Raw genomic sequence first — 13,721 nt, forward strand, 5'->3', positions numbered from 1 at the left:
TCTCATCTTCTATTTTCTGGAGAGTATAGAGCTTAACACAGACCAGCTGTGTGATCCTAGACCCACACAGCATTGATTAAACAAATATATTGCTTATTTTGGACAGTTTTCTTCGATTGACTAGATCTAATCTTCACATACATTTCTGAAAAGCAAAGGAAAAACTGAAAACAAACACAAAAAACTCTTCCCCAAATTAGGCTTTGCAGATTCTTCCAACTCTAATAGGAGTCTGATGGACTACAGACTTTAATGGATGAGACCTAAATGTTTTATTCAGGAAAACATATTTTAGGATAAGCCTAAAGACAATAAACACCGAGGTTAAGGGTGCACTTTGCTCAGCAGAGGTGACAGTCAAATGCCCCAAGCTGTTTTCAGCAAGGTGTTTATGCAGCTGAATTTTTGTGAGGAGCCCTTCGGAAAGGAAGGGAGAGTCTGAGAGGAGAGGACAAGAAGCTCACAACTGAGCACTCACAGCATAGCTTGGTGACACAATTGGCTAAACAATTAACATTCTAGCAATGAGTTGAGGATTTGTTTTAAAGAAAACAAAGGACTTTTTGTTAGTAGAAACTGGATTAGGGAGGCTGCAAATAAGTATTAGGAGCATTTGTGTAACTGATACAAAGAAAAGGGAAGGGCAGAGAAGTATAGGAATCATAATCAGGAGCAGGAGAACTTGTTATGGTGTTCCTCAGAAGACCTTGAAGTCACACTTTTTTGTCTCTAAGCATACAAAGCATACAGGATACACAAAGAGTCAGGCATTAATTTCTCCTCTTGGCCTCCAAAATATTCCAAGGTGTCTAAAATGCTTTCAAAACTAACAGCAGTAAATAAACTCCTTCTTTTCCTATCATTTCTTCTCTCTGTCTCCAGACAAAGTTTCTCAGATGTTGACTTTTTCTGGGTTATGTTGCCTTTGGACTGTCTACAACAGAGAGAGGAGGTTCACCCAAGGATTCATTCCTTGCTCAATTCCTCCCAAGACAAAATCAGGAACACAAACATTTAGCTTTAATAATTTTCTAAATGTACCAAACAAACAGCACAAAAACTTCTGATCAAAGCTTTGCACATCAAATTAATTTCTCAGGATTGGCTTGTTACTGGACACTTTGGTGCAGTTGATGTCACTTAGCCTGCACATTTGGTAGGGGTTTACTCCTTCTACTGTACTTTTGTCCAATTTACAGAATAAATCTGGCCAGGTGCAAGGATGTCCATGCTCTGACAGGATTATAATGCAGCTGGAGCAATTAGCACCCCAGACCTACTAAAAGAAAGGGAGAAATGGTTTTCTAACTCCTTTCTAACTGCTTTAAACCCAAGCTTGTTTGAGTGTAGGGGCAATGCAAAGTCATTTTTCTCTTCCACTTCACAGACACACAGAGTTATCTCAAAAGTCTGCCAGACACAGTCATTAAGGGCTGGAAACCCCTTAATCACTGTCAGTATGCAGAATACTGCAGAGACAAATATGTTGTGGATTATAGGGGGAGTAGGGAGCAATATTATGTGCTGCTGCTTCTTTCTCTTTCGTCTTTACAATGGTGTTTATACATTTATTTTTCAGATGGGTTAAAACTCTCTCTGCATGGCTGAGGTATTAAATCAGTAGCTTTTTATTACAAGATTCAAATGAGTCTTTCAGTAGAGACAAACTATATCACATCTGTGTATTGCTGGGCTTCTGCCACCTTTCCCTGGAGCACCCAGGGAGAAGTAGTGCCAGAATCAGGAGGCAACCCAGGTTTCCAACTCTTCTGACAGCTCTCAGGAAAACTTAGCAAGTCACAGATAATTTTGGCCTTCAATCTGGCAGAGTTAAGGCCTGAAAAAGCACTCCCAAACTAATTTTTTTTTCTGTCCCTTTTGTTCATGGTTCAGTAAAAGTGTGGATGGACGACAGAATGCAACATATTTATTGCGCAGTGAGTACTTTTCACCTCCTGGCTGAAATAAATACCTATATCCTAGAGTTTTCTGTAAACACTCACTACAATCAGTCAGAAGTCCCTGCTGGTATCAGGGACTAGGTTCCAACCTATTCCTTAAAGCATAGCTACATTCAGATGAGGTACAAATTCATTTCTGCACCAAAACCAATGGGACCTTTTTGGCAGAGCTGCTCCCCATCCACTCAATCCCCAGCTTGTGGGGGATGGGGACAGCTTGATGCTGTTCTGTGGCAGGTGCAGGGCTTTGTGTTTGTCTTTGCCCACAAGGGCTCCTGTTGGCACATTGCTCTGGTGAGGTCCTTAACTACCATAGATTTTCATGACACAATTCATCAGTTATGTTAAAACCACCATGAAATTCACACAGGTGACCGGTTTATTTTGCTGAGGCTGAGGAACAAGCTTACAGGCAGATACTGCTTTTCAGATGTGAGATGGTAAACAGTTGATATATATGACATATCTAATAGATGGCCTATGATAAACCCGTCATATTTAGTCCTTTAGAAAGAAACAGCCAAAAAAATCACAAAATCCATTCAGTCACAAAATATCTAATTTTCCTAACTGCAAACAGTATGTTGGCTAAATTTCTCTGATGATTCTAAGGTGTCTGGCAGCCCAAGCCTGCTGCCTCCAGGCCTGGCCTCCCACAGAACACGTTCTTAGGATCAATGTAGTATTTGAAAAACAAGTGATTAGCAGCATGCTTCATACCAGAAAACAGAAACCTTGCACTGTGACAGTCTTAAGCCTCCTTTCTGTGTGTTCTCCTCTCCAGCTGCGTCTAACAGAGATCATTTTAGGTATAAATCAACAGCTGTGTTGGAAGGACTCCTGACACTGATGCAGCCATATCTATTTATTAACAGATGAATTCTTTACATTCAGAGCCCAGTAATTACTGCACATATACAATAAAAAGCTCCAATGAATACCCCGAAAGCTACTTAAGTATAAGGGTATGAATACAAAAGTAAACTGTATTAAAATGCACTGACAGATTGAGGTTTGCTACAGCATTTCAGCTAAGTAAAAAAATCCATTTGAGGGAAGGAATCAGAAGTTACCTGAATGGCCCTCCATAAGAACATCCCACTTCATCATTGAGCAGATTACTCAGAAAGACAGCATTTGAATATAGAAAAGAGATAATTCCCTTTGTAAGCCATTATCATATTATCAAATACAAACTAGTCCCAGTCCAGGTTTTTTGTGTGAGGGCGATAAGTAAATAAAATATAGGCAGGGATTTTTCTTTCCTCTTTTAATTTTCTTTTTTTCTTTGAAAAATCACTTTCAGATAAAATACCTGTATTTGCTTTGACTGTGCTCATGCTTCTCTCACTCATGGACTCTCTAGCCAAATAAGGGTTTTGGTAGGCATGCTTAAAGGAATAGAATTGAAAGATCATACTGTCTTCAGGCTTTGCCCCGGAAAATTATATGAAAAATTTCTGACTTTTACAATGTGCCTAAAGAGAGAGGTCACATTTTTTTACAGCATTTTACACAGCCGGTGCTGCATAAGAAGGAAGGTTATTAACTCTTTGGCAATAAATACATTTTAGGAATTTGACCCCAAAAAACCCATTAAGTATAGCATGGCTAAACTATGGTTTGTCCTTTGAGTGCAAAGAGCTGTTATTCATGTTATTCATGTTGCCTATGAAGGAGTAGAAGATAAAGCAAAATCAAGCCACCACATGCAAGCTCAATGGTGAGAGAAGAGCATTCATCACCAAATTATATGAAATTATATGAAATACTGTTATCTGCAGGAACCCTTGGATTGTCCCTACCTACAAATAACTGGCTGTTGAGCTGCAGGCGGAAGTGTCCCTCAGCAGGGGCCTCCAGGACCTTCTTGGGGAGGTTGTCCACCTGCAGAGAGGTTTGCTTCAGGTTCCTCTCTGCCCGGACGTGGTGCCACTGGTTGTCATTCAGCGCTGTGGGAGACTGCACAGTGGCTTCTGTGGGGCCATTCCCGACATCTATGGAGAAGGTGATCTCCTTGGGGGCTGCAACAGATAAACAGATGTGAAGAGGAAGTGAAGGTCTGGATTAAATCATGGTTTTGACATCAAGAAATCTTACATAAATATAGGGATCATTAACTTTTATGTCAGCAAATAGTACAGGATCATTTACCTCCCATCTCCCACACAGCAGCTGATACATAAATTTAAGCCTGCAGCCTCACTGCTTGATCTCTGCTTTGATTAGGCTTGGTTGTGGGTACCCATCTTTTTTTGCTATAAAAATCACAGTGATCTAGAAATGGCACATTTCTTTTTGAAGAAAAAGTGCTAAATGCTGCACAAAAGTCACACAATGGTCCCAGAAGATTGTGTACAAATAATGCTAAGATGGGAGCAAGGATGAAGATCTTTCCAACTAGATCTTTCAAAACACAGGTAATTAACCATTGTGTAACGTGGCTGCATGTGGTACAAGAGAAGCCTACAAGCATTTGTTTGCCTAATTCTGACCCAAGATGCACAAAAAAATTTGTGGGCAAAACTACTCAATAGGTGATCCTAAACTAAAGCTGTATATGTAACACACATCTAGAAATAATAAAGCTCCTGGAAACACGGCAATAGTTGAAAAACAAAAGCCACATAAAGGAGTCCGCCTTGCTCTGCTGGAAGCCTGAAAGGGGCCAGAACTTTTTAACATTTGCTACTGATCATTTTCCTCTTCCTAAAATGGTAAATGCACCAAAAAGGCCAAGAACCAGGTCCACACGTCACACAACAAGAAGGTTTTAGACTAAAAATTCCTAAAAGTCTTGTTATTTCAAGCCCAAAAAATTGGATAGGTCTGGTTTTGGAAGCTCTTCTTAGATAGCTAAGACAGGAAATGCTCCAGAGGGATAGACAAAGATCTATTCCGAGCCCCTGCTTCTGCTAAAAAGTTGTTTCCCTTTGAAGCACCTGCTCCATGGAGCTTCCTTGATACAAGGCCTTTAGGCTGCAAATTCCATCTGGTAGCAGGAAGCACAACAACAAACTACTGATGAGAAGCCTAAGTCTAAAAGATTTTTTCCCAAACTTTTAAATAACTCATTTCTCTAGGAGTACAGATGTAAACACATCCAGAAGCTTTCACTGAACAATCCTCTTAGTTAACAGTACTTGTTATATTTGATGCCATTTTTACTTCTGTATCCCTGAGAATAAAATGCACTACCCTGAAGTGCAACAAAATTGGACCTTGATGTGCAATTAACAGTAAATCACACCTCATTACCTTGTGATAATCCACCATGACATTTACCACTGGTTTAATGAATCAAAGGGCCTTGGGGCCCTGCTTTATTAAATTTTATTTTTGGGTTATTATAAGCATATTATCAAATGCATAGCACTCAGTTTGTTTTCCCTCAGCTTGACAGAATTTGGAATACACGTGTCATATTTCATGTCAAGGCCGCCGTACTCTTTTGTCACTAATAAATATTTGAAGTCATACAACAGGAGTGAGGCAAAATCTCACTAATTAAATTCCCTGCCATTTTCCTTATACACTGAGTAGCAGTTACACTGCACTCACTTAATAGATTTTGAAGTATTCAAGATCCATTACAACTGTGACTAACTTGTATTGCATTAGTGTCTTGTCCTTCATAAACTCTCACCTCGCAGCTGTACCATACACACTGTTCCTTTGAAACACTAGGGCTACATCAGACTGGGTATGTTACTGACATGGAAATAAAAGTAACCATCAGAATGGTTGCATTAAATTTTTCAACTTTCAACTAGAAACAGCCTATAGGTACCAGTAGTTTTTTCTCTAAAGAGCAAAAAAAAAGAAATGGCAGTGTTGAAAAAATAAATTCATACTCTTGTTTAAGAAAGATAAATCTAGCCATAATAAGATTAAGTGTAATGATCAAGTCTATACACGGAAACTCTGACAGGAGAGGTAGGTAAGTCTCGATAAAAGAGTCTTTATGTTTCCATCTTATCATCTCCAAGCACTTCCAGCCATCTAAAAATGGCAGAAAATATGTCCTTCCCAGTTCTCTGCATCTGTCAAATTGGGCAAAACCACTCAATATTTCTGAGCAGTGAAACTTACAGCTTATTTCAATTCGTATGAAGTCTTTAATCCCAAGGTTTTCCAAGAATACCCCAGACACGGCGGTGGTTTTGAAGAAGAAGGAGATGTCCACGCTGACCTCGGCGTGCAGCGTGGGGAAGTGCAGGTAGGAGGCCTCGGTGTTGAAGGAAGCAGCATTCCAGAACTGCCCTGCAAACACAACCCCCTTCTCTATAGTTAATTGGCACAGGACAGCAGCTGCAGACTGCATGTAGAAAGCCACCTTTTAGCAGAGAAATAGGGTTTTTTTATAAAAAATACAACAACAACAACAACAACAAGAAAAAAGGGACATTCTGTACCTATGGAAATTGAGAAGAGCTAGTACTCACTGTCTCCATAGCAACGCAAAGGACCGATTTTCCAAGCAGCCTCAGAATTTGATCTGTTTGTGTCAGTGATCACAATCTGAGTTACAGGCAAATGGTCTTTGAAAGCAAGGAGGCCAGTATCATTTGTCCTGGATTTTAATACACAAACAGAAAGAGACAGATTAACCACAGACAAACCCCGCCCCCAGCATTCCTCATGCAAGAGAATCTTTAAAAGATGCTTACTTAAAGAGCTTTTGCATAATTACCTGGAAGAATTATGACAAGTACACACTGTTTAAGATCAATGTGTTCCCATGTATGCTCTATGTTCTCATGTAATACTGACCACTGAAGACACCATTTAGAAACACGACACTGGCTGGGATGGACTGTAAACCTGCTTCAGCTGTGCAGAACTACTGTGAAGCTGAGGAAGAGCTCTGCCATGCTGACTAATGGGCATTAATGTAAACTGGGCTCTACGGGGTTTCCTCAGCAGGATGTATTTGCTGTGGATCAGGTCTAAGTCCAAGTCTGCATTTCTGTAAAGTCAGCTGGAGACAGATAAGGATGTTTTATGCTGGCTTTATGCTTTACCCGAGCAGGAAGAGGATAGGTGATGCCTGATCCAGCCCACTGTTAGCAAGGGGAAGCCAGACAATTACTGATCCAACTTCTAGATGGCTGGGACACAACTGACCCTGCACACTGCAAAAACAGCTGAATTGGCCGTTTGTACTGAATGGAGCCTCTGCACTGTACACTGGGGACATTTTGGTTCAGCAAGTGAAATACTCAAGGCAGATTTACTGCATTGTCGAACTTCTCATGTTTGGTTAGCTGGGCTTGTTCTTAGCTGTGACTAACTTACTCATGGCTGCTAGTAAGGAAAAGGAAGTTTGATTCTTAAAGGATAATTTCTCTGTTTTTATTCTGAGTCAGCTGGACAAAAAGTTGTCCTCAAAATGCCGTGTGATATTTCGTGGTAGGTCCTTAAGCCGACTGAGTGGCTTTGGCTCTGGCAGGGTACACAGATGTGCATTCATCCCACTGCACTTCATGAACCCAGCTGAGTCCCCCAGACACCAACCCTGACCATGCCAGAGCAGAACTGCCCTTCTGAGGTGTCTCTCTATCAATTGATAATAGATGAGTGCTATGAATCTCCACAGTGATTTTGTCAAGGTTAAGGTTTGTTGTACATCTGGGCACGTAAGTGTGGCAGAGCATCCTTCATGGAACCAAATCTCAGTAGTTTTGGGGAAAGGATCTCTACCTCTGCACATCCCAGCAGGGTCTGGACTCAACTCACCTGTCTGCTCATAGGTGAAAGACTACATCCTGCACATGGGGATGGCAATGCATCCAGAATGCCAGTAAGCCTAAATTTATACCCACTGCTCTTCCAGGCAGGTGTGACACAATGCCTCAGGAAACAGGTATCACTGTTTCAGTGATGACACTGTCAGAGTCTGACATTCCAGGCAGGATCCCAGACCTGCCCATATCTTCCTTGTAATGCCAACTTCTCAGTGTAGTTCCAGATACAGGAACAGACACAGACTTCTAGCAAAGAAATAATAATCAGGACAAACACTGCAGCTGTGCTCTGACACACAACCTCAAATGTTTGCTTGGCTAAGTGCTCTAGTCTGATTAATGTTAGACAAAAATAGGAGCATTTTGATCTTTTTCATAAAGGCTGCACACATTGCATTTATTTTTCATTGCTTATAATTGCATGCAGCATAGTTAATTGTCTCATAATGCCAAAGGGAAAAGGAGAGGTATCCTCTCCGACGCTAACGTTTTCTTCTTGCTCCAGTGGGTGTCTGACATGCAAATAATTACAGACAAAGTGCAGCAAGATGAAATTCCCAGGCATGAGGCAGAGTGAGGCTTTCAGTGCAGACTCAGAAGGAAAACTATAATCTATGAATCAAAGGTACATGGTCCCTAAATCTCTTCAGTATCACACTCATAGCTTATTGTATCAATACCTGAAAGTTAGCATAAATACTCTTAACGGATTATGAAACTACTGTGACAAAAGCTAAATTATTTAAGTATTTCTTAGGAAGATAATTAAATAAGATATTACAGTGAGGGAGGAAGAAGAGTAGGCAGAATGAATAAAAAAAAGGCAGAAAGATGCATAGTAATGGGACATGAAATATTCAATATACACATGAGTAACTAAGGTGCTGTTTTCTTTTTTAAAATAAAATTTTTCAAAAATTGAAAAAATATTTAGGGAGGGTTCCTGCAAATTTATTTAAATTTTAAAAATGGTGCAGTCTTTTTACTAGCTGTGATCAGCATTAAAATAAAAATCAGTATCTTTCTACAGCTAGCACTCAAAATATCTACAAAAAACCATGAAATGGTGACATTTTAAAGATATCTATTCCACATCTCTGAAAACTGCATTGCTTATTAGATATTCCGCTGTACTGCATGAAGTTCTTTTATATCAAATTTTACGACTGAATTTTTACTACTTATATGCCAGTGTCAGAGTGAACTTTAGTAGCATAGCTCAAGTGTGAGAGAGAAATATATTCTAGAATTAATAAAAATCCTCACTTCTTTGTTAATGCCTTGAAAACTCAATCAAGCTTCTCTTCAAACTCAAAAAGCACATTTTATGCATTTTGTTTTCTCACACATGGAAAAACCCCTCATATAATGATATGTATTTTCACACAAGCAGACACCGAAATAAAACCTATCAGAAAAACATTCTGTCCTTCAGAGAACATGTCAGTGTGAGGAATAACATATCTATTGTTGCAGTTAATTATTATTATTTCATAGTATGAAATCAAGTTTTTGGTGAAAGATCAACACCTAAGTGATTTCAGCTAAGAAAAGAAGAAAAGAGAGTGGAAGACACTGTGAGTGTTTCAAATTCCTTGTATTCTGTAAATTGAACTTATTTCAGACTCCATTTCTCACAAAGCACCACAATTCCTCTTCCCTATGTGCTACACCATGGCAGCCTCTCAAATACAATGTATTATTCCTGAGAGAGGAGCAAAAGAGCTTCGTGTACCTGCACAATAACTTCCTGGAGGCACTGCTGTGGCACTACAAAATACAAATATACCAGGGTTTGGACAAAACATTTGAAATTTTGCCTGAAGGGGGCTTGGGGATCACTTTTCATGTACTACACTTTTCAGATAAAATTTCTATTTTCTGATAAAAAGCATCTGCACTCTGATGTGCAAATACATGATTTTGTCTTTTAAACAAAAATTAAACCTTGTTACATTAATTATTTTTGCATTTGTTCCCAGAGCTCCTTTTCACTTATATGTATTTTAATTTAGCACTTCATACACTTGAAACCAGATTATATTTGCTTTTCCACAGCTGCTTCTCAGGTTAGCCAATACTTTTTTTCTCCTTAGTGCATTTCACATTGCACTCTGTGGCTACCTCCACCAAGCACACCCCTTGTAAGTTAAGTCCTGATTTCACAAAAATCAAGGCTGGTTTTATCACTTTCCTGAAAGGAGTCCTCTGCTCACAGAAAATGGTATGAATAAATTAATAACTTCAGAAGTCGACCTCCTGCTTACTGGACTTGGCACTTGATTTGGCACAAACCCAACTGAAAATGTGAATGTTTTGAGGGTGGAAACAACACTCAACAAACAGATGTTTTTCTGAGCTCTTTGCATAAATGATAGTGTCGATTTGTCCTTTCCACAAGCAAAACCTAAATCAAACAAATCCACTAATGCCCTCTAAATTAAACCACTGAAATTTTTTTGTTTGTGGGTATTAAATACAGATGGATGTAATTTGTTTATCCATGTCTGAAGATTAATGTCTACACCTACCCAAAAGTCTTTCTCAATAAGCTATGAGCCAAGTCACACATCAAACAAATGCTCTATGTATGGACCAACTTAAAAAAGGTGAAAATAATTTGCTATTAAAGGTGATAGTGCAGCAGCTGGGTCTTTCAAAGTGTAGTAAAGGCAGTCTCACATGTAAATGACAAATAACTATTTGGATGGTAACATTATGAAACTATTTTTCTTCTTCCTCACTACTACTAAAAACGTGCTCAAGAAACCCTTGCTCAATGGTGTTCTAACAGTGTGAGCCATCATAAATTGCTAATCTCTAGGTAGCCATTTCCATATTTTTTGTAACAGATGGTAGAACAGTGGTGCTATTAAATATAATTTATTCTCATATGATCCCCTATTGGTATGTTTTTCCCTTGCACATTAATGGAAACTCTGGTGGGATCTCAGCCACAGTAGCTCAGATATTCAGTACAGATTTTAAGGAATACCATACATTTGGGGAAAAGAATACTGTCATCAGCAGATGGCAAGGAAACTCATAAGGAATGGGCCTGTGATATAGGCTTCCATCAGGAAAAATTTTGAGGCCTGTGCAGGACATATCATTGATAATCCAAAAGAATACATTTTAATTGCTATCTTACCCATGAGCCATATCAAAAATGCTTTACTGGGTAAAATAATGTACATTCACAATAAACTAAAAAAACGCCAGCACAAGGGGACATACCTAACAGTTGAAGGCAAGATGCACTGCCTATATTTGGCTGAATTAGAGATACAGAGTTTGGTAATTAGTGTAATGAACTGATTCTCAACACCTCAGGGACCTGCTACAGTTAGCTCTCTGCAGGCAGCTCTTCCCAGTTGTTGACAAATGTAGTCATGAGGCAGAAATCCAAGACAACTCTGTACAGGCCAGGTCACCTCTGGCAGGGGTTATTTATGAGCTCACAGGCTCTCTGAAGTTGCCTGCACTGCTTCTCAGGGAATGAATTCAGTGTGGGATAGTGCTTGAGCAAACAAAACCTGTCAGATCTGTGCTCGTCAGGGTTTCTCTGCCCTTCCAGTTCTATCACCCTGGCTCTGGCATAGCTTAGCACAAATAAAGCTTATCCAAGCAGGGCTTCATTCACTTCCATTTGGCTTTGCCCCTCCTCAAACAAAGCCCAATGTACTCATTATACATCTGGGAGACAAAGTGGGTCTGACAATAGTAATATCCACCCTCTATTTTGTTCCCCTTCTTATCAGGTCCTGTGGTTTTCCTTATTCTTCTAGTGCCCCAAAGCCACGATACAGAGGCAAATGCATGTTACTTTGGAAATGGCAAGACTCAAAGATTTAGTTCCCCAGCTGTTCCCCAGAAAACTGTTCTGGAAGATAAAAGAGGAGGATACTCCTCCAGTTTGAATAATAAGACTGAAGAATAAAAATAAAAGATGGCAAATCAGCTAATTGTTGGAAGCAACACCATCCACCACACTTTGGTGAGATGTCTGAGCTTTTTGTACAAAATGAGTTCCAAAGCTACCTCTCTTTGTATACAAAACAAAAAGCTGCAAAATTCTCCAAATTCACAAGGTTTCCAGGTGAATGCCATCAACAAGGTTCGGTTTGATTACTGGCTTCAGTCAAGGGTCTGCATTTGAAATGGAAAATGGATTCCAGATAGAGAGACCAAAGTAGCAAAAGGACTTCAGGACAGTCTTGTGCCTCACCTCAGCATGAAAGAGTTTCCTCCCCACTTAAATGCAAGGTTTGGTGAGGAGTAAGACCTTAACTGCCAAGGCAAGAGAATTTTACTTGAGATGAAAGACAACCTGGGAGAAGTATTTGAAGATCCAAAAGATCTCATGATAACACTATCCTGTCAGTATTTCAGTAATGCTTTATTCTTTAGGTCAGTTCGACATATTTCCCCAATCAAGAATGCATTTTTGTTTGAAACAGGGTGTCTATTTTGAAAGGCAATCACTAATGTGTCTCATCTACACAGAGCTTGTCCCAACTTTAACTATTGTCACTGTGGGGGAAGAGAAAGACAGAAAGGCAGAAAAAAAGAATGAACATTCTCTGAACTACCTTTAGCTTCAGCTTGAAGCCACTGGATTTTTATGAATGTTTCCACCCACTACCAAGTGCTTTCAGCAGTCAGGAGTCTTTCTCTTTTTTTGGCAGCACACAGCTAAGGCATATCTTATACTTTTTCAGATCCCTTGCTTGGGTCAACAAAAGGGGTGCAGTTGTAGGTACCTCTGCTTCCACATCAGAGATCTCCTATTCTCCAGACAACACCCTGAAGATGCTCCACTATTCTGAAGTGCCAGATTTCACTGTCATCCTACTGTGGCGTTTGGAAGCATGATGAGCCAAATGGAAAAAGATACTTATCAGTACAACACTTTAATAAAAAAGAAGGTGAAAAACATAGAAGCCTTCCCGATCTAGAATGCTTAATTATAGATGCCTATTCATCTGGCCAGGAGACTAACTTGATGTCAAGTAAGAGCCCAAAATAGCAGCTGGCTCAGGTGTCTGCTCAGGTATCATTTACAAGTCAGCATGCCTGGAAGTGCATATTGTGTTGCTGCCATACTGCTGTACCTGGCACAGGATTTTGTCAGGTCTGCTTTCCATTGTTTATAATTTCTTTTGTTGCTCTGAGAAATTAGTAGCTTCTTCCGCAGTCATGATTTAGTCTAGGGAAAACAAATCAAAGCAAAATCCAAGGACTGTCTCCTCTTCAGGAGGATGCTTCAGCTGTTCTGGAGAGTTCCTACCTTGGAACAGCATGATTTATCTAAAAGGAGCAAAAATGATTTTCTGGTTTTCCACTCTGCGGCACCCATTTTATTTCATGCTGAGGCAAATAAATGCATCTACTGCTGTCTTGCTCCTTCCACTATAATGTATAGCAGGTTAAAGTCACAGTTCAGATCTCAGCAGGTTTCAGATTCGAATGCTCGTTATATATCAGGGGGTCAGTGTTCTAGCAGGGAAACACAAAAGCAATCTTCAAGAGGCATGAAATTTCTTATGTTTAGAAACCCTTCATAAAGGTCAGGGATTTTTTAGCTTTTATAAAGCCAACCTTCAGCTTAGAATACTACCAAAGTAAAATTTTCTCATGGATTAAAAACCTAAGCAACTGAATCCCCAAACCAACAAACAGTAGGCAGTTTAGTGGAGGTAACTTGTAAGCATATTCTGTTATTATCATGAAATTAGGAGAAACAAGTAGGGCTCTGAGCTGCCAAGCTAACGATGCATGATTTCCAACATCTTTCTCCCATGAGGGTGTTCCAAAATCTAATAAAAGTGTATGCTTCCTTAACTTCCTTCTTGTGGGCATTAATTGGCTTTTTCCCCTCAGCCTGGCATAAATTTTCATAGAATGTGTAATTTGTAATACTTTTGAGATTTCTTCTTCTCTGTCCAAGATGTTTGAAATGTGCCTGCTTATTCAAAACCATTGGGGGTGTGTGGGGGGAAATGGAGATAAA

General features: G+C 39.6%; 1 protein-coding gene across 1 annotated transcript in view; it reads right to left on the reverse strand.

The window, feature by feature from the left end:
* Positions 1-13,721, reverse strand: part of CNTNAP5 (contactin associated protein family member 5) — a 193,689-nt gene that overhangs the window by 38,278 nt on the left and 141,690 nt on the right. The window contains exons 14-16 of the mRNA XM_039701582.1: positions 6,407-6,534; positions 6,054-6,224; positions 3,767-3,985 (exon numbers count right to left, since the gene is read on the reverse strand). Coding sequence (XP_039557516.1) covers positions 3,767-3,985; positions 6,054-6,224; positions 6,407-6,534 — 518 coding nt within the window. The remainder of the gene's footprint in view (positions 1-3,766; positions 3,986-6,053; positions 6,225-6,406; positions 6,535-13,721) is intronic.

This window comes from Passer montanus, unplaced genomic scaffold, assembly GCF_014805655.1.
Source record: "Passer montanus isolate IOZ18808 unplaced genomic scaffold, ASM1480565v1 scaffold1, whole genome shotgun sequence".
NCBI lineage: Eukaryota > Metazoa > Chordata > Aves > Passeriformes > Passeridae > Passer > Passer montanus.